The sequence below is a fragment of the Pipra filicauda genome, unplaced genomic scaffold (genome assembly GCF_003945595.2).
Source record: "Pipra filicauda isolate LSUMZ 115617 unplaced genomic scaffold, ASM394559v2 scaffold108_size2327098_pilon, whole genome shotgun sequence".
In the NCBI taxonomy this organism is placed as follows: Eukaryota; Metazoa; Chordata; class Aves; order Passeriformes; family Pipridae; genus Pipra; species Pipra filicauda.
Window position 1 is genome coordinate 886,581 of NW_024103529.1, and position 21,885 is coordinate 908,465.

At 38.1% G+C, this 21,885-nt stretch overlaps 1 protein-coding gene across 1 annotated transcript in view; it reads left to right on the forward strand.

The window, feature by feature from the left end:
• WDR36 (WD repeat domain 36) overlaps positions 1-20,033 on the forward strand; it is a 39,099-nt gene extending 19,066 nt beyond the window's left edge. The window contains exons 16-23 of the mRNA XM_027712566.2: positions 37-116; positions 5,086-5,193; positions 6,156-6,253; positions 7,755-7,897; positions 8,244-8,360; positions 8,587-8,668; positions 10,588-10,775; positions 12,152-20,033. Coding sequence (XP_027568367.1) covers positions 37-116; positions 5,086-5,193; positions 6,156-6,253; positions 7,755-7,897; positions 8,244-8,360; positions 8,587-8,668; positions 10,588-10,775; positions 12,152-12,301 — 966 coding nt within the window. The 3' untranslated portion in view covers positions 12,302-20,033. The remainder of the gene's footprint in view (positions 1-36; positions 117-5,085; positions 5,194-6,155; positions 6,254-7,754; positions 7,898-8,243; positions 8,361-8,586; positions 8,669-10,587; positions 10,776-12,151) is intronic.
• Positions 20,034-21,885: the final 1,852 nt, after the last annotated feature.

Consider the following 21,885-nt stretch of genomic DNA (forward strand, 5'->3'; position numbering starts at 1 on the left):
GTCCATTGTGCCATTAAATTGACTATTTTATTTTAGACTTTCAGTCCTGATGGTCGTTGGCTAATAACTTCATCAATGGACTGCACCATTAAGACTTGGGACCTTCCCTCTGGATGGTGAGTCACTTTAAAAACATATAGCAGAACTAATAATCTCATGTCTGATAAATGGCAAAAAGCCTTCTGGCTTGATTATCTGTCACCAACTTGTGCTATGTGACATTCAAAGTTGCACATGGTATAACAACTCAGTTCTCAGTATTTTAGTTGTGTCCAATGCAAGACCCTTTTTCTGGGTCTGCAGAATAACAGCATCTTTAAGATCTGTCGAGGACACCTGGAGTTTTCATATAGTGTCAGTGAGTGTTAATTTGTTCTTTGTCTGGAACTAGCACTATAATCTAAAGGTCAAGAGGTTGCTTAAGCTGAACTGCATTGTGATATGCTGAAGTATTCATGGGATCATAGAGTGTTTTGAGTGGGAAGCGAGCTTCAAAGATCTAATTCAACTACCGTGATGTGGACAGACAGTTCTTTCACTAGACCGGGTTACTCAAAGCCCCCTCCAACCTGGCCTTGAGCACTTCCAGGAATGGGCCATCCACTTGGCAACTTGTTTGCGCAACCTGTTTCAGTGCCTCACCACCCTCATCATAAAAAATTTCTGCCTTGTATCCAGTATAAACCTACACCCTTTCAGTTCAACACTGTTGATGCTTGTCCTTTCACCACAGGCTCTGTTAAAAAGTCTAACTCAACCTTTCTTACAAGCCCCCTGTAAATACTGAAAGACCACAAAGTCATCTCCCCAGAGCCTTCTGTTCCCCAGCATGGACCCTTACCAACTCTCTCAGCCTTTCTTTGTAGGAAATGTGTTCCAGTCATTTTCCTGGACTTGCTCTAACTTCATATCTGTCTTGTGCTGGGAGCCCTAGAGTTGGATGCAGTACTCCAGCTGGTTTTGTAAATAGAAGCCTGTTTTCACTTACATTCATTTTAGCACACAATAAGGCTTTACGTCAGTTATATTTTTAATTGCAACTGCCAAAAATTCTCCTTCGTGATCCGCTGTGAGTAGGCTTCTCCCAGAGTAAATTTGGCCAAGAAATATATGAGTACACACAGGAAGTTCAGGAGCCCAGAAAAAAACAAGCTGAAAAGTAACTGCTATGCAGTGTGCAGTTCTGGTGATCACTAAATGGTTTCACTGGGATTGATTAGTTGATGTGGTATGGTCAATAATTTTGTGTACTGTTAAAAGTTTTACTACCTAAAGTGTGTTGAGTATCAACAAACAAATAACCTGTTCTTACGTGATGAATGACACTAGTCTAAAATAGGACAGTGTGATGGTTTCACTCCAGGCCTTCCTGGAGACCAGCTTGTAACCAGGAAGGAACTAGGGTAATGACTTAAGAAGTATTCCATGCTATTCCTTTCCATAACACAACATATAAAAAGGCGCAGATAAGAGAGCTCGTTCTCTTCTCTCTTCTGGTGGCGGAAGGCGACAGGTCTCTCCGTAGACGGGCTTTGCTTATATAGGCCAGGGCCTGCTGCTCAGACCTGCCGTTATCTTCGGTCTCTCCGGGAGGCGTGCGGGAGTTGGCTGCTGCCTTGCACAGCTCTGCTGTCCCAGTCAGGGAAGTATTTAATTCGTTTTTATATTTATTGACTAGCTCTCTGTTAACGGGTGTATTTAAGAGATATTTGTTTTTAGGCTTCTTTTTATCCCTGTTTCCCCCTCCCTTTTCCCTTTTTTTCCCTCCTCCTGGGAGCTCCCTGTTGTGGATAATATATTCAAATTGTATATATATAATTGTAAATATATATTTTGTTTTGATAGAATCCCGTTTCGTTCAAACTTCTTTCAGTTTTTTTTCCCATGGTTCGTTTTTTCTTCCCTCTCTGGGAAGCAGGCCTTGTTGTCAAGTTTTGGAGACTTGGTGGGAAACCAGCTCGAAACTTGCACAGACAGGATGGACATTAAGTGTTGTCTTTCCAGTATAAATGTGAAGAAAATTAGCACTCTGTTCGGACTTCATCTTTCTAATACTCTTTCCCTTCCAAAATAATATGCCTGCAAAAAATTGCAGTATTAATTAATATCAGTTACTTCGTTTCTTTGATAACATAACACTTTGCAGTAATAATCTATTCATAATGTTTTTGAAAGTACCCTAACAATAGTTCTTGTTTACGTAACAAAATTACATATTTTGTCTCTTCTCTCTGATGGCAAGAAATTCAGATCAAGCTGAAATCTAGGAAGATATATGACAAACCCTGCTTTTGAAAGTACTTAGGTTAAATTATTCTTCCAGAATGTAAAGGCAAGGTTTTCCCTTAACTGTAGGAAGAGGAGTGTATTGTGTTGTGGTTTGAGAGCCCCAAAATCCAATTCTCGAGTCCAAGCCCCTCCCCCCATCTCAACCCAGTGTGAGATGGGTTTTCCAGACACCACACAAGACTCAAAATGGGGGGAAAGGGAATTATATTACAATGACTATACAAATAAATATTACAATACATCATATACAATCATAACTATCTCTCCTATAATTAATCAGTATTTACAATGGATCAATCTCTTGTCCCTTCAGTAAAAGTCCAGAAGGGAAAAGGAAAGATCCTTTCCACTCTCAGAGCAGCAGTGTCTCTAGGGCAGCAGTCTCTCTCTCTCTCTCCCACGCAGCAGCTGTAGGTGGATCTCTTTCCGTTACACACGAGCGGGTTCTCCAAGCCCCTCTTGGCCCTTTGACTCCAAGCGAGGGTCTTTCTCTTCCGTGGGCTGTGTTCACCGGGACAAAGGTCACTTCACCATGTCATATCACGAAGTGCAGGAGTCTTCGTGACGGTCCCTATCCTCAGGGGATTCAAGCTCCCTTGCAAAGCTCCTGTGCTCTGTCATCAAACTGCTAGCTTAGCAGCAGCAGTGGGGGGATTAAGCCCTCCTCCACATTCCTTTTGGCCGTCCTGGTCCAGCTTTCCAGGACACCTGAGCTTCTCAGCTCCTCTCCCTCTGGTGCATGCTGCATTTTAGGACTTCCATCAAGTGGGAGTCCACCACCCCTCCTCTCTAGGAGGGGTCTCCAAGGAGTTTGGGGAATTTATTTCAGTTCTTACCCAAACTCTCTCTCTGTAGAGCTTAGTCCTGCTCTGTCTCCATCAGACGTTTCTCTGTGTCTTTCCTCCTTGGCTGCAATGCTGGCTTTGCTGCTTCTCCCTTATCTCTTGGCTTTCAGCCATAGCCTCCGTTCACTGCTGTTTCTGTTGCTGCTTCTGCTGCTGCTTACAGTGGAGAAACATCCCCCAGCTCTTAGCCACAGATACTTAGCCCAGTCTAACACTGTTCCAAGTCCCTGTAGCCCCCCAGCTGGGGGCTGGGGGGGCCCAGCCCCCAGTGGGGCTCCAGGCCCCCCTCTCCTCGTGGCCTCAGAACATGGCCACCTCTCCAACAACAACTACCACATCACCTTCTTTTCTGGTCTGTTTGTGATATGTTTATATTTTGCAGGAGCGCTGATTGGGTCAACCCCAAGGGTCACCACCCCCTTGGGGGTTACCATTTTGTAACTCCAGGGGGAAAACATTTTTCCCTCCCCACAATTTACAAGAAGGAACAGCTTTTAATAAAAAGCCTGATGCTTGCTTTACTCCTGTGAGTGATACGTAGAAGAACTGACTTATAAATTCAATGTTCTAAAGCCTCAGCTTTGATACTGTTCTTATAAAAAGATGGAAAACATGTTTCTAGAATCCTACTTTACAAAAATTACTAACTGACTTAGATAAATGGTATGGCATCTCTTAGTTAAACATATGTTTTTACTTGGGAATGCCGCTTCACTGTCCTTATGTATTGTAAGCATTCCTCCTAGTGGATGTTTTTAATGTAGAGCTTTTTGAAAATCGGGAAAGAATTGCCAATTTATGTGAAGAAAGGCACAAGCAGTAACTTGGTGTATTTTGTGCTGAAAGGGATGAATGATGTTTCTCTTACCTGAGATTTGAAACCTGTGTCTACCAACATGCCGAAGGAAATGTTGGGGAAAAAAATGCAGGGGGGAAAAAGGCTTTTATTTTTAACATGGTCTGTCAAACCATCACGGGAGTGCATAGTATTTAAGAAAATACATGCTCACAGGATTTTACATTTTAAACTGCTTTGTTACATCTGTATTTTTTCTACAGTTAGTGAGCAAAACAAGGTTGTATAACTAGCTGCTCTCATCGGTTCTCACTTTGCTTTTGATTTTGGTCCATAAACAAGAGCAAGGTATTCCAGCTCTCCATTTTTCTTTTTGTTTCTCTCGGTAAACTAGTTGTCAAATTCAACTTTTACTTACATTTTGAAGTAAATAAAATTTATACCTCAACAAGTGACAAGCATGCTATGAACCTGGACTGGAGTGGAAGTCTGGCAGGGCACGCATCATCCAGGACTTATGGCATCATCCAGAACTCAAATGTCACTCTGTTAGAATAGTCACATACTACTGAATATTTTAACCTTCTTTTTGCATGGTATTTTTTCAATTTTCTGCAATAGTGAAAGGAATGGTCAAGGAGTAGTATATCAGGCTGAAGATATGGTAATGTCAAAACTGTTGCAGTTAATCAAATTTTGCATTGTACAGTCCATTCTTTACTTTGGAAACATTAGGTGCAAGTATTACCCAGCTGTATGTGAAGCGTATTGATAAAGGGAATTATCAGTTAATGGCAGAGTATTAAAAGATGAGGTCAGAGCAACATGGGGCTGTTTGGGAGCTCAAAATTTATGGCCACTAAGAAGGTTAGCATTAGCCATAAGGAGTTAAATGTGGACAGATGTTTCATCACATTTTCCACAGAATGTGGATGTCTAAGGAGGTGCCAATTTTAGAGAATTTTATAGAGATGACTGGTTTGATGCACAGTGCTGTTCACTTGCTAAGTTTATGTAATATATTTGAATACATCTAATACCCTGATTTGTGTGCATACTTCCAGTGTTCTGTTTGCATTCAGCTGTAATTCAAATATGCATAGATAAACAAGTTCATCTTGCTGAGAATTTCTCTGTTGTGTTTCTTCTCCCTAGCCTTATAGATTGTTTTTTGGTGGACTCTGCAGCTGTGAGCCTTACTATGTCGCCTACAGGAGATTTTCTAGCTTCAGCACATGTGGATGATCTTGGAATTTATTTGTGGTGAGTGTATAATAGTTGTGTTTCTACACAGATTTTCAGATGGGAAAGAATTCTTTTAATCACCTTCATTGCAAATAGAGAATTGCTCTGTGAAGTATCATCTCCAGTGTTTGTCTCATTGTAATTAAGGGAGATATTCTGTGTTGCTGAGATTCATAAATCTTGAAAGTTCCGCAGTTAAGGTATTTATTCTGATAATTAAATTATCTTTTTTTCTAAATATTTCTTTCTTATTCTTAAAAATTCCTGTTATGCCATTCCTAAAGTTTTTCTTGTCTCTATTTTTTTTTAACCCCTTAGAAATGTCTTTATTCAAATAGTGTTTCTTTTTGAAGTGCTTTTCTTGTCCTGCTACACAGCATTGTCTGAGACTTGTGAGTAGTATTTGAAAGTTGTGATTATTTCTCTTTATTAGCGATAAATGAGCACAGAGGTAACATGTTTTAGTTCAATTTCCTCCTGATAGGGTTTTAAAGCAAATGACTGCTTAGGTCAGTACTGGAGTAACACACCATTTAAGTGTTTTGGGGTTTTTCCCCTTTCATTTGATAGGTCTTTCAGGTTACATATGTTGACTGTAGTTTTGCCTGAGGAGTGTTCAACTGTTAGACCTTCCTTGTGAATAATGACAAATATTTTTACCTAGCCCTGGTTTATATTGGCAGAAAAAATAATTTGCCAGAGAAATAATTCAGCAGAATGACTTGTGTACATGTTCCTTAATCATTATTAAATGTTCTTGGCAATAATACTTCAGCACAGCCTTTATGTTTCAGATTTTCAGGTGATATCTGTTGATGTGTTTCATTTCTTGCTTATCTGGTAGATTAGAACCTGATCTTGACTAGAACCTGGTGAATTGCCATGATGCAATAGTTTTAGACTGCAGTAAAAATCATGTCTAAAGTGCTTGTTCCCATTCACCTGAAGATTGTTTTTTAAATGCCTGTCTTATTTTTCAGGTCAAACCGTTCTCTGTATTCACTGGTGTCATTACGGCCCCTTCCTGCAGATTATGAGCCTTCTTTGGTGACACTCCCTAGCACCTGCCCTGTGCAAGGTAATTTTCAGATGAAAGCCTATTTTATTTTGAGTTTGCTATTATATTTCAAATAGAAGATGATTTGCTTCCTCAGTGACAAACTCATTGTGTCTTACCATGCCTTCTCTGAGCTGTTCCTAATGCTTCCACCATTTTTGGCATGCTTACTCATATGCTAATACTATTTACTAAAATCTAGTCGTTTCTATGTTCAGACACGTGGAATTACATTGTGATGATTTCAACATCTTTGAGAAGATTTTTTTTTTTTTTTAGGTGGCAGAAACATTGTGCTATTTGCTGGCTTTCTTTAATCCCAGACTTGTGTAAATACCTTATGTTTTGACGTTTGTGGGGCCAGTTTGAAATTAACATTACTGTCTGGCAGTGGGAGGGAGATTGTTCTTTATTCCATTTCCCTTGCAACTTGTTTCTCTCCTTGTGTGCCACAGTATATTCACTGCTATGTGTTGTCTTGTTGGCAAGAGAATTGGGTTCAGCTGACCCTGCCTGTCTAGATTCCTAGTGAAAGAAAGGCCTAAATGGCATTTTAGCTGCATTTAATCGAAATTATTGTGCTTCTGAGGTCCTCTAGGTGGCGATCTTGTCTGCCCAAGTTTTGCAGTTTCTCTCTCTGGAGGAGAAACACCTAGCCATGGGCCACTAAAAGAGCGAGGAACATGCTTGATGATGACTGCTTTATTAAGCACATACTTGTTTGAGATACTTAAATTAGGGAGACAGGATTTAATCCAAAAACTCTGAATGTTTTTAACCTGATTCTGGCTGAAAGCTTTAATCTACTTCCTGTTTTCAGCAAATGTCAAGTTCCTGTTTAGATGCTCAGAGCTCTTAATGGTTTTTACAGGTCTTTGTTGTTGTAGGCTTTTCTATTAGATTCATTGTTTTAGCCATGTAGCATTTTGCAAAAAAAAAAAAAGGGAGAGTAGAGATGTTTGGTCAAGACCACAAAGGAAGTCCAGAGAAAATCTTATGACAGAAATTTTTTGTGGGATGTTGTGCTTTAACGTTGAGATTTTCTTCATTTTTATGTGCCACTTCAGTCATACCTGTGAAGAGATTGTGGTGAGGTTATGAATATGGTACATATTTAAATGCAAAGATTCTACAGCTTTGTAAAGTTTGTAGAACTAAAATTTCTGTAGATATATTTAAAAAGGTTAACAAAATTTTAACAGTAATTCATTGTTCTTTTAGAATTCTATAAATTGTTTTGATATAATTTCAGCCAAAGTGGACAAATCTTATCAGTCTTTAAAATTTTGTTTATCGAATTCTGCATTTTAGCTATAAGTTTTTTAAATCTAAATATTTTATTTCATAGGGTTAACAATATTCTGTAGCTTTTCAGCTCTAAGTTATGCTAACGCTTATATCCATAACTGTTGTGCATTTGTTATTCAAAAAATGCAAGATACATAATAATACTGGGTTTGATTTAAAAAAAAAAAAAAAAAGTGGAGTCTGTATGTTCATAAACGATATCTGTTCCTGAAAGATGAGGATATGTCAGGAGAAGAAGACCCGCGTGATGAAATGATAGAATATGTCACACCTGAGCAGTTGGAAGAGCAGCTGGTGACCCTTTCCTCATTACCGGAATCAAGATGGAAAAACCTCCTCAGCCTTGATGTTATCAAGGTACTGAAACTGTGGAAAAAATAGCAAACAGCCAGATATATTTCCCCTTGTTCTATGAGATGCATTACCGATTCATGAAATTCGATCCCTCTTTTCAGGTATTTTCAAGATTTTGCTGTAGAAAGCCATAAGGTGCTTTTCAGAATTCCTGGGATTTGGGAGAGAAGTTGTTTGTCTTCTAAATAGTATCTTCACATTTACTAGCAAAACTTTTACCTATGTATTACTTTTCAATTAGTGTTTAGAGTTTTCGTAGTATTTTAAAAATAAAACTCTTGACAAAAAAAAATTCCCATGTATTCTTACTATGATGATGATTATTTTAATTCAAATATCTAATTAACAGAAAAAAAATAAACCAAGAGAGCCACCAAAAGTTCCGAAGGCAGCACCTTTCTTCATACCAACAGTTCCTGGTCTTATACCCCGATACATTCCACCAGAGGAAGAAAAAGATACACAGGTAAAACCAACAAAAATTATAACTTTTTTTATCTAGTATATTTTCAAAGAAATCTTAAATGCTTTTTAGTGCTGAGTGAAATTCCTACTGACTTTAAAGTGCCAGTTTTAACTCATTCCATTAATGCATATTTGCCAAAGTCTTTTATTCTGTTAGGGAAATAATCTAAGTTGTAAAAATATATTTTCATACTCATGTACACTCTTTTAATACTTTTGTGGTCTAGTCAAAGGTAGTAAACCTTGGAGTACTGGCACAGAAATCTGATTTCTGCGTTCATCTTGAAGAAGCCCTGAGCACTAATGAATGTAAGTTAATAAAATACTTCACTAAAAATGTTGATGCTGCTTATGTTTTGAAATACATATGCTTTCTAAAGTCAGAATTGTAATGCATGGGAGGCAAAAATATGCATAGTACAGTAGCAAAGAGAATGACCTGATTAATGCACAGATAGCCAATCTAGGTCAAGATCCATTGGTACTCCAGCTTGCCTGCAGCGTGGAATCCTTACAGAGAAATGCTGGATAAAACCATTCTAGGAAGAGAAGGTAGTGCTCCTGAGACCATTAGCCTTTTTGGAGACTGTGGTGGTCTTGCCCAGAAAAGTGCTGTGTATTATTTGTAGGGGAAGGAAGGGATTGATTTGTTAAGAGATAGTCTGGTGATTTACTGAAACATGAAAAGCATAATGTCCCTAGGAAGCTCTCCTAAGGGCTACTTCTCTAGGCATTCAGCAAACTTACACCTTTAATTAATTGTTTTATAATTTAAAGCTTAAGAAGAAATGATATAAAAATAAGGTGTTGGATTTCGTTGAAACCTATTTTGAAATATAATCACTTAAATTGCCTTTGGCATGTGCCAGCTTAACTTGTGCTCCTACAGAATCATTGAAACTTAGTTGTTTTGAAAATGATTGCTAGCATAGCTACCTTGGAAATGTAAATGGAGATTCACTGGCAGTTTGTCTACAAAGCAGTTCTGTTGGGAATTCTATTACCCCTTCTTGAACTCTTTTGAGTTGACTAGCTTACTCAACTGCACTTGAAACATTTTGTGTGCAGAACTTTGTCTGTCACAAATGAGGCGTGTTTTTATGCTGTGTTTTTAGTATTTCTAATGGATAGTATTCTATTAAACTGCTTCAGGTGAATATTTAAGAACTCTACCAAGCATCTAGAGGCTGGCTGTATCAGGGAGCAAGTGCACTCTTTCCCATATTGTATGTGTATCAATTTCATAACATGTTCCGTGCTTAGTTTTTTTAATAGCACAGAAGTTATTTAATTTATCTGTTTAGTACTGTTCATATCATAATTACATTTAAAACTAGCTAATGATTTTCATAGGAATCAAATACAGATTTATACCACCTAAAGAATTTTAGCCAGTGTCTAATACCATTAGTTACCAAGATATGAGAGTCTTTGGGAATGATATGAGAATTTGGTCTTCTTAGTAACTTCTTAAATTACATTTTTAAAAGTGTTTCAACCATCAGTTGCATTTGCAACCAAACATGTTTTTGCTTCCTCATTTTTAAAGCAAATGGGTGGGATTCTCATAGGTCATCAGGTAGGATTGTAGAAATCCTGAGGAGGAACACTTATGAAGAGGAGGAAAGAGTTTTTAAATTGCATGTATTTCTACCATGAGAAAGATTTTTCCACCACCCCCCATGTCCCAGAAAAAGCAGGAGGAATTCACTTGACAAAAGCTGTAATTACATTAGTTGCACCAGATGATCCCCAGTTTTGCTTAATGTCAATAACAGTAAAGATGCCTAGTAAAAATAGTACCTTATCTCTTTCAGAGCATATTCACTGTTTAGTAGCTTGAAATCCCAAGTGTATACATTCTTTTTGCCAAGAGATATAAAATGACAGTGCTATGTGGTTAATAAGAAATTTTGTTCAGCTTAAAGAACAGAAAACGGGGGGGGGGAAATGAAACAAATATAAAGGTGTTACTTGTATTTTTCAAGATGAACTTACAAATAAAGTACACGTGTCTTATTAGATATGTACTTCTCTAGTATGTGATGGGACAGTAAATTAAAGGCAGGAAGGCATTTTGTTGTAAACAAAGTAGTAAGGAAAGAGTAGGAACTTGAAATTCATAGTCACTGCTTAAGAATTTTGGAATAAACCTGTCTTATGAAGGGTTTGTAAGGTACTTGTCTGCAGATGTTCTTGATAACATCTAATTCAATGTTTTAACACAGATGAAGTTCCACTTGACCTACTGAAAAGGTTGGGACCATCTAATACTGAGATAGAACTACGAGGTTTGGCCCCTGAAGGTGGTGGCTCAATGGAGGTGATGCTGAGCTTTTTGAGAATGATTGGGATGATGCTGAACAAGAAGTACAACTTTGAACTTGCTCAGGCATACCTTGCATTATTTTTAAAGGTAATAATTTTCTTAAAAAATTTGGTGTTAGTCCTGTTTAAAATGATGGTTGTGCAGTAAAAGGATATAACTTATCTGCTTGAAAGAGTATCTTAAGTGATTTTGTTTGGGAATGGTTTTAAAATGTCTAACTGAATGTATTGGATGATTTGACAACTCGTCTGATCACAGTCAAGAAAAATTTGCAAAAAAACCCAGGTATTCTGAATAGCACCCTGGCAGCCAGGTTTTATTCTAGTATTTTTTATTTAGAATTGGTTTTATTTTTTTGTAACAAAAATGGTTGTTAATTGTTAAGCTGATATATGCTATGTCTTAAGTAGGCAAAGAATTTAATGCGCAGTGGTTGGGAAAGTAAATTAGAGATTTTGTTGGACTTACCGCTATACATTGCAAGCCTGACTTACTTTCCGTGTCAGTGGGCTTCCTTTCCTCTGTTACCTGTTAAGCATCACAGAGCTAGTGAAATAACTCCCAGGTCTTGTATAAGTCAGAAAGTTATTTGGATGAAGCACAGTATAAGTTAATCTTAGAGAGAAAGTCATTCTGCAGAAGATTGAAACCGTTCTGATATACAAGTGCTTAAGATACTCAGATTTATGAAACCGTATGAAAGCAATTAATTACAGTTTACTGGTGAAACATTGTTATAAACATTCAGGCACCTTGTAATACTGAGGCATTCGTGGCTTCTCTGGGCAACCTGTTCCAGTGCCTCTCCACTCTCACAGTAAAGAATTTCTTCCTAATATCCAAACTGAACCTACTCTCTTTCAGGCTAAAGCTGAATAGCAATACTCCCAGATTTAAATTGTAGCCTGGAAAACAACTATTCCATTCATTAAGTGGTAATAACTGCTACAAGATCGAAAGGGTTTTTTTCCTTCTGCTTTAACAAGGTTACTGTTTATTACATGAAAAGATATCATCCATCTGTATTGGTATAGAGTGTGCTGGCATCATTCTTCCTGCTGTATGCAACATGGGTAACTAAAATAATAATCCTGATTGACCTCAGGGCATCTGTCTAGCTTTTCTAGCCTAAAGAGGAATTTGTGATGCAAATCAGAAGGAGGAGAAAGTTATGCTCTAGAAGAGTGTGTGATTAGGATAGATTCAGCAGCTTAGGTAGAAGATCTAGTAAAGCAGTAGCATATTGAAGACATTTTGCTGCCTTGTCTCATTTAGTACATATGTGGGAGTAAAATGGTTTGGGTAAAACTAGCAAAAAGGAGGCAGCATGGAATAGAGGGAATTAATTCAAGGAAAAAGAATTCCTTACTTGGAAGGCAAAGTACTTCCTGAAGGCAAAGTATTGAAATTGAATTTTTTTATTATCTGTATTTGTTTCACTAACTTCTTGTTTTCATTTTCAGTTACATCTGAAGATTCTCTCATCAGAGCCAAACCTATTGGAAGAATTATCCAAATTGTCAGTGCAACTCGAGGACACTTGGATTCGTTTGCAGACTCTCTTCAATCAGAGTCTGTGTGTTTTAACATATATGAAAAGTGCTCTGCTGTAAAATACTAATGGTTTTGTCTGCATAAAATCTCCCTTGGAATAATAATACAATTCATTACCAAAAATACCAGATTTCAAAAGTCATACTGGGTCTTAGAAACATAGAATCATTAAGGTTGGAAAAGAGCTCCTAGATCGAGTCCAACCTTTGACTGAATACCTCCCATGTTCACTAAGCTATATCACTAAGTGCCACATTTACTCATTTTTTGGGTACTTCCAGGGATGGTGGCTTTACCTCTTCCCTGGGGAGGCTGTTCCAGTGCTTCTTCTGATGCTGTATTTTATACATCTGCATATGGCAGAGTATTTTAGAACATGCAAAACTGCATATTTTTGTTGAGTTGGAGCAAAAATTAGTACGTGCAGCTATTCATGTTCTATTGGTTCTTGCTGTCAGTGAACAGACAGTTGAATTCAAGGCCAGGTTGGACAGAACCCTGAGCAACCTGGTCTAGTGGATGGTGTCTCTACCCATGGGAGGGGGTTTGGAACTGGATGATATTTAAGGTCCCTTCCAGCTCAAGCCATTCAATGATTCTATGATTCTGTGGCTATAGATAATGTAGCTAGTTACCTTAGGCTTTCATGGCCAAACCTGTAGATCAGAATGAAAAAATTACTTGGGGGGGAAAAAAAAAGAGGTGGGAATGTAATTTCTGTGCAGGAGACCAAAATCTATGTTGTGTTTAATAAAGTTATTCTTTTTGCAAAAATAAAACAAAACGTCTGAATTATTAACATTTTATTAACATTAGTTTAAAGCAATTTAATCTAAAAATTGTGCTCCTCTGCGATTAGAGCGCTTTTCCTATGAAGTTTGTAAAAATCAGTCTTTTTCTGACTTTGGCAAGCTGTGTTCTGTAGCTGCAGACATGTGTTTCTGAATGCAGATATTTCCAACTGTACTACAAATACTTGAAGTTTAAAAAAAAGAAACACCAAACTAAACAAACAAACAAAAACTTTCACTCATTTTTTATAATCAGGTTTTTTGGACGCTCAATTTCTTCTGAAAATTATGTTTCCTTTGTTAAGGAGAAGAGATTACCAGAATAAAAGCTCTGAGTTTTGGGGAATTTTAATTGAATCAGATGTAGTTTTTACAAATTAATATTTAGGTTTCAAACAATAAGATTTGGGCATTGTTTGGGAACTCATGAGTGAAATTATCAACTTTGCATTTTGAGAGTACTTCCTCACAGCAGAAGAATCTCCTGAATGAGGCCTTTGGTATATTTCACATGCTTCAGCTACATACACAGTCTAACAGAATAACTAACACAAATGTATGCAATTTCAATGGGTAAACTTCAAAGATGGATTCATTGCGTTTGGCACAAGACTGAGACAAGGGTATGGTTTTGTCATGCTGTATGTGTAATTTTTCCTTTTTCAATGCCATCACATTATAGAACTCGTTTTATTTATCTATACTGGAACAAATTATCTGCAAACACAGAATAATCAGAGAATCATAGAACGGTTTGGGTTGGAAGGGACCTTAAAGATCATCTGCCATGGGCAGGGACACCTTCCTCTAGACCAGGTTGCTCAGGGCCACATCCAGACTGGCCTTGGACACTTCTGGGAGTGGGTTGTCCACAAGTTCCCTGGGTAACCTGTTCCACTGTCTCACCACCCTCGCTGGGAAGAATTTCTTGCTAATACCCAATCTGACGCTACTGTTGTTAAGTCTAAAGCCACCCCCCAGTCTGATCACTACAGGCCCTTGTAAATCCCCCTCCAGCAGTGTTGTAACCCCTTTTAGCTACTGGAAGCCTGCTATTAAAGTCACCCTGGAGCTTCCTCTTCTTCAGGTGGAACAATCCCAATTCTTTCAGCCTTTCCTCATAGGAGAGGCATTTCATCCCTTTAATCATCTTTATGGCCCTCCACTGGACTCTCTTCAAGAAGTTATGTTTCCCTCTCTGCAGTCAGTGGGAGCTTCAGCAGACTGCCACAACTTCTCAATATCATGGGTAGTGGCTTAGCCATTTCACTCATCAGCTTCTCTGTGTTGTCCTGGCTGTTCTTTATCCATAACTTTGCCTCACGTAGAGGCTTGAAGGGAATGGCAAAATACTACAGAAGTTTCCAGTCTGGCATTATAGCCAGTTAGGACTGAGAATGTGGAGTAAGTGGGAATAATGTACACCTGAGGTTTTTTTATGAAGTTTACTATGGAGATTTAAGAAAATCCTTTATACTGTACAATTATTAGCTGCTGGTGATATGGTCCTCAAGAAGCCATTGCTTCCAGTTTCTCGGATGCATCTGAAGCAGTCCAAAGTCCCTCAAATTTCACTGTAATGTATAATAAACCTCTGAACTTACAGGCATTATTGTAACTAATCTAGATCTTGAAGAATCATTTTTTGAGCCAAGACAGAATATTAAAAGTAAGTAATTGTTTGCGGACCTGCCCGAGTGGAAGAAGGAACAGTGGATAAAGAACGTTCCTCTTGGATCAGAGTAAGGGTCTGTCAAGCCTTGTACCCTGTCTCCAGCTGCAGCAAGGAATAGATGCAAAGGGTTTAGCAACCTGGTCATATATAAAGAAGTCTTTCTCAAGCACATACCACCACTTTTCAGCAAATAGCTATTTAGATACTTTGTGACCCAGCTGTAGCCCAACAGTTGTGCTTAATGTTCTGTGATGGACCTGTTTGTTCTCTCTGAGTTCATCTAATCTCTTTTAGAACCCATTTATCCTTCACTACATCCTGTAGTAATGGGACCTACAATTTAATTAACGGAAGTAATGTGTTTCTGTTTATATACTCCAGACCTGCTGTCTTTTAATGTTACATACCCCTCCTACTTCTTGAAAGTTAGAAATATCAGTTGTGGTCTAGTCTTCATGATTTACAGCCTCTCCACCACAGAGCAGTGATGAAAGAGTTTCTATTTGTGAAGGAGATACTTTGTGTTACTCAGTGCATGTGTGTTTTTTCACTGGCATACAAGAACACATTATGGGCACAGTTGTTTAAATCTGTTTGTACAAGATTTGTCCACAAAACTTGTATGAATTGTAGAGGAGGGAGGCTTTTTTAGTTTCTTTTTTCATGGTGTACTTGATGTAATCATAAGAAAAAAGACATACTCTGCCAGACGTGCCATTCTTCTGAAAGCAGAAAACTGAAGGTAATTTTTGTGAACAATGTATGCATAAGAGTTGACATAGTATTTGCAGTCTGGATGATCTCATTAAATGTGTTTCATTCAGTTTCTTATATCATACCTAGATGTGTTTTAAGTCTACCTGGAACACTTCAGTTGTTTCCTTTAGAAAACAGTGCTTAGATGTGAGTGTTGTCCCACCTCCTTTATTCTTTTGTCTTTTTCTCAACATTCCTAGTCATCACTGCTATTTCAGAGATGTTTGGCTATTCTTAGAGCTGTAGAGTCTTACATCAGTAGCTCTGATTGCTTCTTTTTCTTGGCCTTTTATTTTGTCCTTTTTACCACACATCAAAATGATGAAGAACTTTTGCCATTAATAAATAACTTTTTCAGAAATAAAAAATAAATTCCACCTACTAGTGGATGAAGGTGGGTATTTCACCTGCTACTTCCTGTATTATTCCTTCGCCTGAGACATCAAGGACAATAGCTTATGATGTTAGTCAAGAGTTGTTGATTACAAGTGATAAGACACATGACAATTCAATTTGATAGGTGGGGCTTTGCATTACACATAATAGCTCATTTAATCTGGTGCTCTTGTAGTAGCATATGCAATAGGACATGGGAAAATCATTAGGTGGATTAAGGGATATAGTCATTAACTCTAAGTTTTCCTCTGAACAGGATAACTATCGAAGATTTTATAATTCTTACACAATACCAAGCCCATCTTAAGCAAGCTCTGACTAGCAGCTTGCTGTTAGGATTCTGCAATATTTCTGTGTGTCACAGCACACCTTCCAGCTTTGTCTCAAGTCTGTTACTTGCCTGTGCCTGCCTGTGTCCCTGTGCTTCATTTTCACCATGGTCTTGGCTCTTGTGGCTTCTGAGCGTAGCTGCTGCTCTTGGTAGCTCCTGTACCCAGCAGTCCTGTCAAGTTAGACCTCAGAATAATACATGAGTTTAGCAATTCATCCCTCCTGTTAGCACCCTAAATTTTTCTTAGTCAGATTCACGTCTCAGAAGGATTTTTGTAAATATAGCTCACTGAAAAAAGTGGTTATGACACTCTTTTCTTACACTCTTTTCTGATATTCCTGCTGCTTTGGAAATGTTCCACCTCTTTGGCATGGCTGGAACTGAAAAGTCACCAGACTGTTGTAATGCAACATGTCCCTTCCTGTCCTGTGGGGCAAAGGTTCTCTTTGAAGATTTTAGTTTCAACAAAATCAAGATAAATGTAAGCTATTTCGACAGTGCTTACATCACTGAGATGGTTTATTCATGGTGCTAGAGAAAACAGCACCATCTGTACAGAAATCCCTTCAGCTCCCTTTGTGTGGGTGGAGGAGGATGACAACCTACTGGTGCATATGGAAAAAGCAGAAATACTTCATACCTTTTTTTTTGCTTGAGGCTTCACAGGCAAAGACTGCTTCCGTTTTCTGTGAACACCACAGAAGGAAAGGAGTTGCCAGTAACAGGGAAGAAATGCGTTAAAAAGACTTAAGAGCACAATCACCTTATAACCATGGGACTCCACACATGAACTTTTGCACAAATACTGGTTTTGCCCATCAGCTGTAACACAGTTGTAACACAGGAGGTCCCTGACAACTGGATTGAGGCTGTAGTGTCCACTTTTAAAAAAGGTGAACTGGAACATCCGGGAACCTCTACATTCATAAAACTTGTCTCAGTGTCCAAAACAATCAGGGAGCATGTACTGCCTGTGCTTTTGGAATCCATCTCCAGTACACAAATGCCAAGATGATGAACAACAACCTGCAGAGAGTCATGAGGGCAAATCATGCTTGACCAAGTTAAGTTGCCTTCCGGGATGAAATGACTGGTTATGTGGACAGAGGAAGAGCCATGAATTTAATGATAAACTTCAGGACAAGTACAGCAGTCTGTAATTACTTTATCATAGTCAATAATATGAGAATTGTTACTCTTAAAGTCAACAGGTATGCTTTCAGTTAAGATTTTGAAAATTATGATGCTTGTTAATTGCAGTCTATGTGCCATGAACCTTTTACATTGTGAGCTGATTTAAGTGTCATATTGGGTCTACAGCACAGAGGCGTGAATTTGCAGTTCCCCAGTATAACTGGCATTACAGAAATTAATTTGTTCATGTTCTAATTATGCCTAATGCATGATTATTTTGTTTAATATCCCATAGCAAAGAAACTTAATAAATCAGATGCAGAATGTTGCGTAATGCTAATGGCATTGCAGAGATTTGCAATGACACGTAGAAGAATGAGTTTCAAGTGAGTTGAAAGTATTTCGAGTGAATGTCTGATAAGAAAAAATTATTCTAAAATTGGTTTGAGCCACAACACATTAGACTATTTTGTAAGGTCTTGCCATTTGCCAACAGAGGTTTCATTCTTGTGGATCACCACTGTATTATGTCCCCTGCTGCAGCTATAGATCTTTCCTCTTTTTGCAATAGGTTCTTCAGCCTGATTGTTTTTTAACCATTTGGTAACACAATGTGTGCCTGAGCAAAGACTCTTCCTTGGGTACAAGGCACTTAGTCTGGGAATGGTGAGACATCCAAGAAACACTGTTAAGAGAGACTGTAAAACCACGTAGCCAGCTGAGAAAGAGGCACAAAGTGCAGTTGTCTTAGAGTGAAGATGGTGCCTAGAAATGTATTTCTGGTGCAAGACTGCTGCTTAGGCTATGAGACAGCAGGAATCTCAAAACTGCACAAGAAACAGACTGGGATGTATCTTCTCAGGAGCTGGGGACTTACCGTGATTAAATCTTGTTTCTTAGCAAGGAAAATGTATGAGGTGACTTAAAGAACCTGTACAATCAAAAGAAAGCAAATTGTCAGCCCTCAGGAAGAGAATGGGAAAAAAATCAATGAAATATTAGAAGTAAAATAATGGAGTAAACTTTAGTCCTAAGGGATAATGATACTGAAACCAGTGTGTGCTAATGAAGGCTTACCATGTTAGGTTCTCTGCTTCATGTATATAAGAATGTTTTTTAACTGAGCCCAGTACCTGGTGTTTAAAGATTAAATCTTGATTATAGCATACATTTGTAAACAGACTATTTTGGAATAACTGAGAAGGTGCTGTTCTTCTGTTACGTGCCATTTTCCTTCATGCTGAAAAGAAAGGCTTTGAAAATCTGGTAAATCTTCTTCAAGCAGAACCACAGCACAGCTTAGAAACTCATTCCTTATTTATTATCTTGATATGTTGGGGGAGGAAATTCTGGAGCTACAGATCATTGCAGATGTTATCACTAGTCTTAAGGTAACTCACCTTTATCACTCCAAGTCCACTTAAGTCTCTGGACTAAGAAAGGCAGATGGAACTCTGGGATTAGCAGAAGTTGGCCCTGTGGGTTGATATTCAACTTAAACATGGACCATGAGCTCCTTGATATGCCTGGTCAGCCTAAGCAGGGACATAATGTGGTGACTGTGGCATGAAATGAAAATGGTTCTGATAATAAAATGAATCTAATCCCATTTGAATTAATCTGTAAAGAGCTGTGGGCTCATGCCTAGGAGTGGAGTGTAAATGTTCAGCTGAACACTGATGCTGGAGAAGGAGCCAAACCCAAAACGTGATGGTAGAAAATTCTTACCATCTCAGAGTATTCCATCAGTAAGAGAATGGTCACAGCAGCCTCTCTGAAGTTCAGCTTTAACACACTAGTCCAGATTTTTTGTTATTCTGATTTAAATACTTTTAAAATACTGGTTACAGTCCTAACAGAACTGCTATGGTCTAGGTAACTATTAAGCTGTGCTAGCTGTCTGCTTTTAATAACTGTCAGCCCTAAGTGATCTGTCAATTAAAATGACAGATTCTTGTTGATTAGAGATATCTACAGTGAATCCCTAGTCACTGACAAGAAACAGGCTCCTACGCTACAAGACAGTCTACTGAATAACAGGAAAAGTATTTTTTGTAATAAGCCATAAATTAATTATCTACTGTCTTTCAATAATGAAATATTATGTTATTTTGAAAAGAGATTGGAGTAAAAGCTTTAAACGAGACTTTTGCAAAACTTATGCGAGATTCATAGTTAATCAGGATTGAGAACTGCATTCAGAAAAGATGTGTAACTATTTTCTGTGCATTGAAGAACCTTAAGCGAAATAATTCACTGCCTTTAAATAGAAAAGGACAACTGACAGCTTCAAATGATGCTCCAGCCTCTGTTGTTCTGTTGAAATTAGTCTACACGACCATAGACTTCACCTCTCCCAAATATTAACCTAACTAGGTATTGGAAACACATATAGATAGCAACAGACAAATGAAAGAGATTTTAAGTCTAATAAAATATAGATTTTTGTACTTAAGGGTATTGTGTAATTTTCCTCCTTTTCCAGTCAGCTTTTACTTTTTTTCCCAAAAGACGTTTAGCTATAACTATTATCCTTCCCAAAACAGAAAAGCAAAGGTTTACTAGCATTAATTGATGATCTTTCCAATTATTTCTGTCAATCTTCTCTCAGTTTCCATGATATTGTTCTTGTAGTATTCACTCCACTGTTTCCATGTATCATCTACAGAAATGTTAAGAGCTGAGTAAAATGTTGTGGACACATCTGGTCAATTCAACATTTTCTTCTCTGTGTTCTACATTTCTAAACAAGATTCTCTCTTTACATTGCTTAGTTATGCTTTTCTCCTTTAACCAAAAGGGTGGGTGTCTTACTAAAATGACAAGATTGTTCCTCAGATTGTACTAAGACAAAGGAAAAATTTTATTTGTTCCATTAATCTTTTAAATTTCCAGTCTAGGATTCAAACTGTAACAATTATCCTTTGTTACAAACTGCTGCTCTTCCTATTAGAGACTAACTTGAAAGGCAGGTGCTTCTTTTTCCATTGTCATTTCATTAGCAACCATGATCTGAAGAGCTAATTCTCTGTCTAAGCAGCACCCACTCATTTTATAATGTTGGTAATAATTTCCAATTCCGCAATGGGAGGTCCTTTCATCCAAAGTCTTAAGGTGCTTGACTTGTACAAATTTAACTTGACAGCAAACCATGAATAGGTAAGTGTTATCAGAACCACATGACTTGTAGGAAAATGGACCATGTAGTATAGTACCATGTAGAATACCTGTATGTTGTCATTTGGAGTGCTAGCTAGAGGTTCAAATTAGCAGTTGTGGCTTTCAGGCCTACATACTTTTGTGCTAGACTGTCACCTGTTGCTTTTTTCATCGTGTAGTCTTGATATATCTATTGTTGCTGAATGTCCTCTAGAAAGTCATCAGAAGGATCAGAATTAGTACAGAGGAATCCCAGCTTTCGGCTCCTTGTTCTACCACTCAGTATTAGTCCCGTCTGGAGAAAACTGGGAGTGGAAGAAAAGTGATGAGAAGTAAGATTTTATGCACTCATAATATGCTGCACAAGAGCAAACCCCATCTTCTAGTTTCCATGCTGTGACCTATGCTTTTGAGATCTAACCAACTGTATTTTTGTGAAGATTGCTGCTCATTTTACCCAGGAATTCCTAATGACTCAACCTCCCTTCTCGATCTCCAGCAAAAGCCTCCAGTGCTCACCTATATGAACTCCAAACAGCACTTGTAGATTTATAGGGAAAATATATTGATATATCACCATTATGCAGAATAAGTTACCCACCCAGTCAAATGCTTACAGCATTACTCTACTTCAACTCAAACCAATTTCTTCCTAGCAAGAATAAAAGAATACTAAATGGTTAAGTCTGGCTCCTAGTAAAACCCGATCATGTAATAGTTTTCATGTTCATAAGTGGAGAGATAGAAATCTCTGGGTTTTTTTCTGCCCAGAAATGCAATGCATAAGGAATTGCTCTGTAAATTCAAAACACTTCACTCATGTGAGTCACTGTGTTGTCATGTGAGTACTGATAAATCTAGCTATAATGTTATTAAAAACTCTCTCTGTCTTTCTCCTTTTTCCTACCTGGATAGCCAAAGTGATAGTAGAGAATGTGTTGATCCCACTCGGCCATTTCACTCTTTTTCCATATGATGAAAAGGAAGTTTACATTTAAAGGATGTGGACAGCTGAACATGAACTGTAGACATGCATTTACAGAATCATAGAATCATCAACATTGGAAGAGACTTTCAAGATCATCTAGTCCATCCCTCAAACTAGTATTACCATAATCACCCCTAAACTATATCCCCAGGTGCCACATCCAGATGCCTCTTGAACACTTCTAGACATGGTAACTCCTCTGCCTCCCTGGGCAGCCTATTCCAATGCCTGACTATCAGTGAAATGTTTTTTCTAACATACAGTCTGATGTTAGAACCTCCCCTGCCATAATCTGAGGCCATTTCTTCTCATCCTTTCCTCCAAGAAATTCTCCTGCTGTGTGGGGACTGCTGAAGACTGACGGGTTTGACTCACAGTAAGAAATTTGCACTGCTAATTCGTTAGTTTCTAAT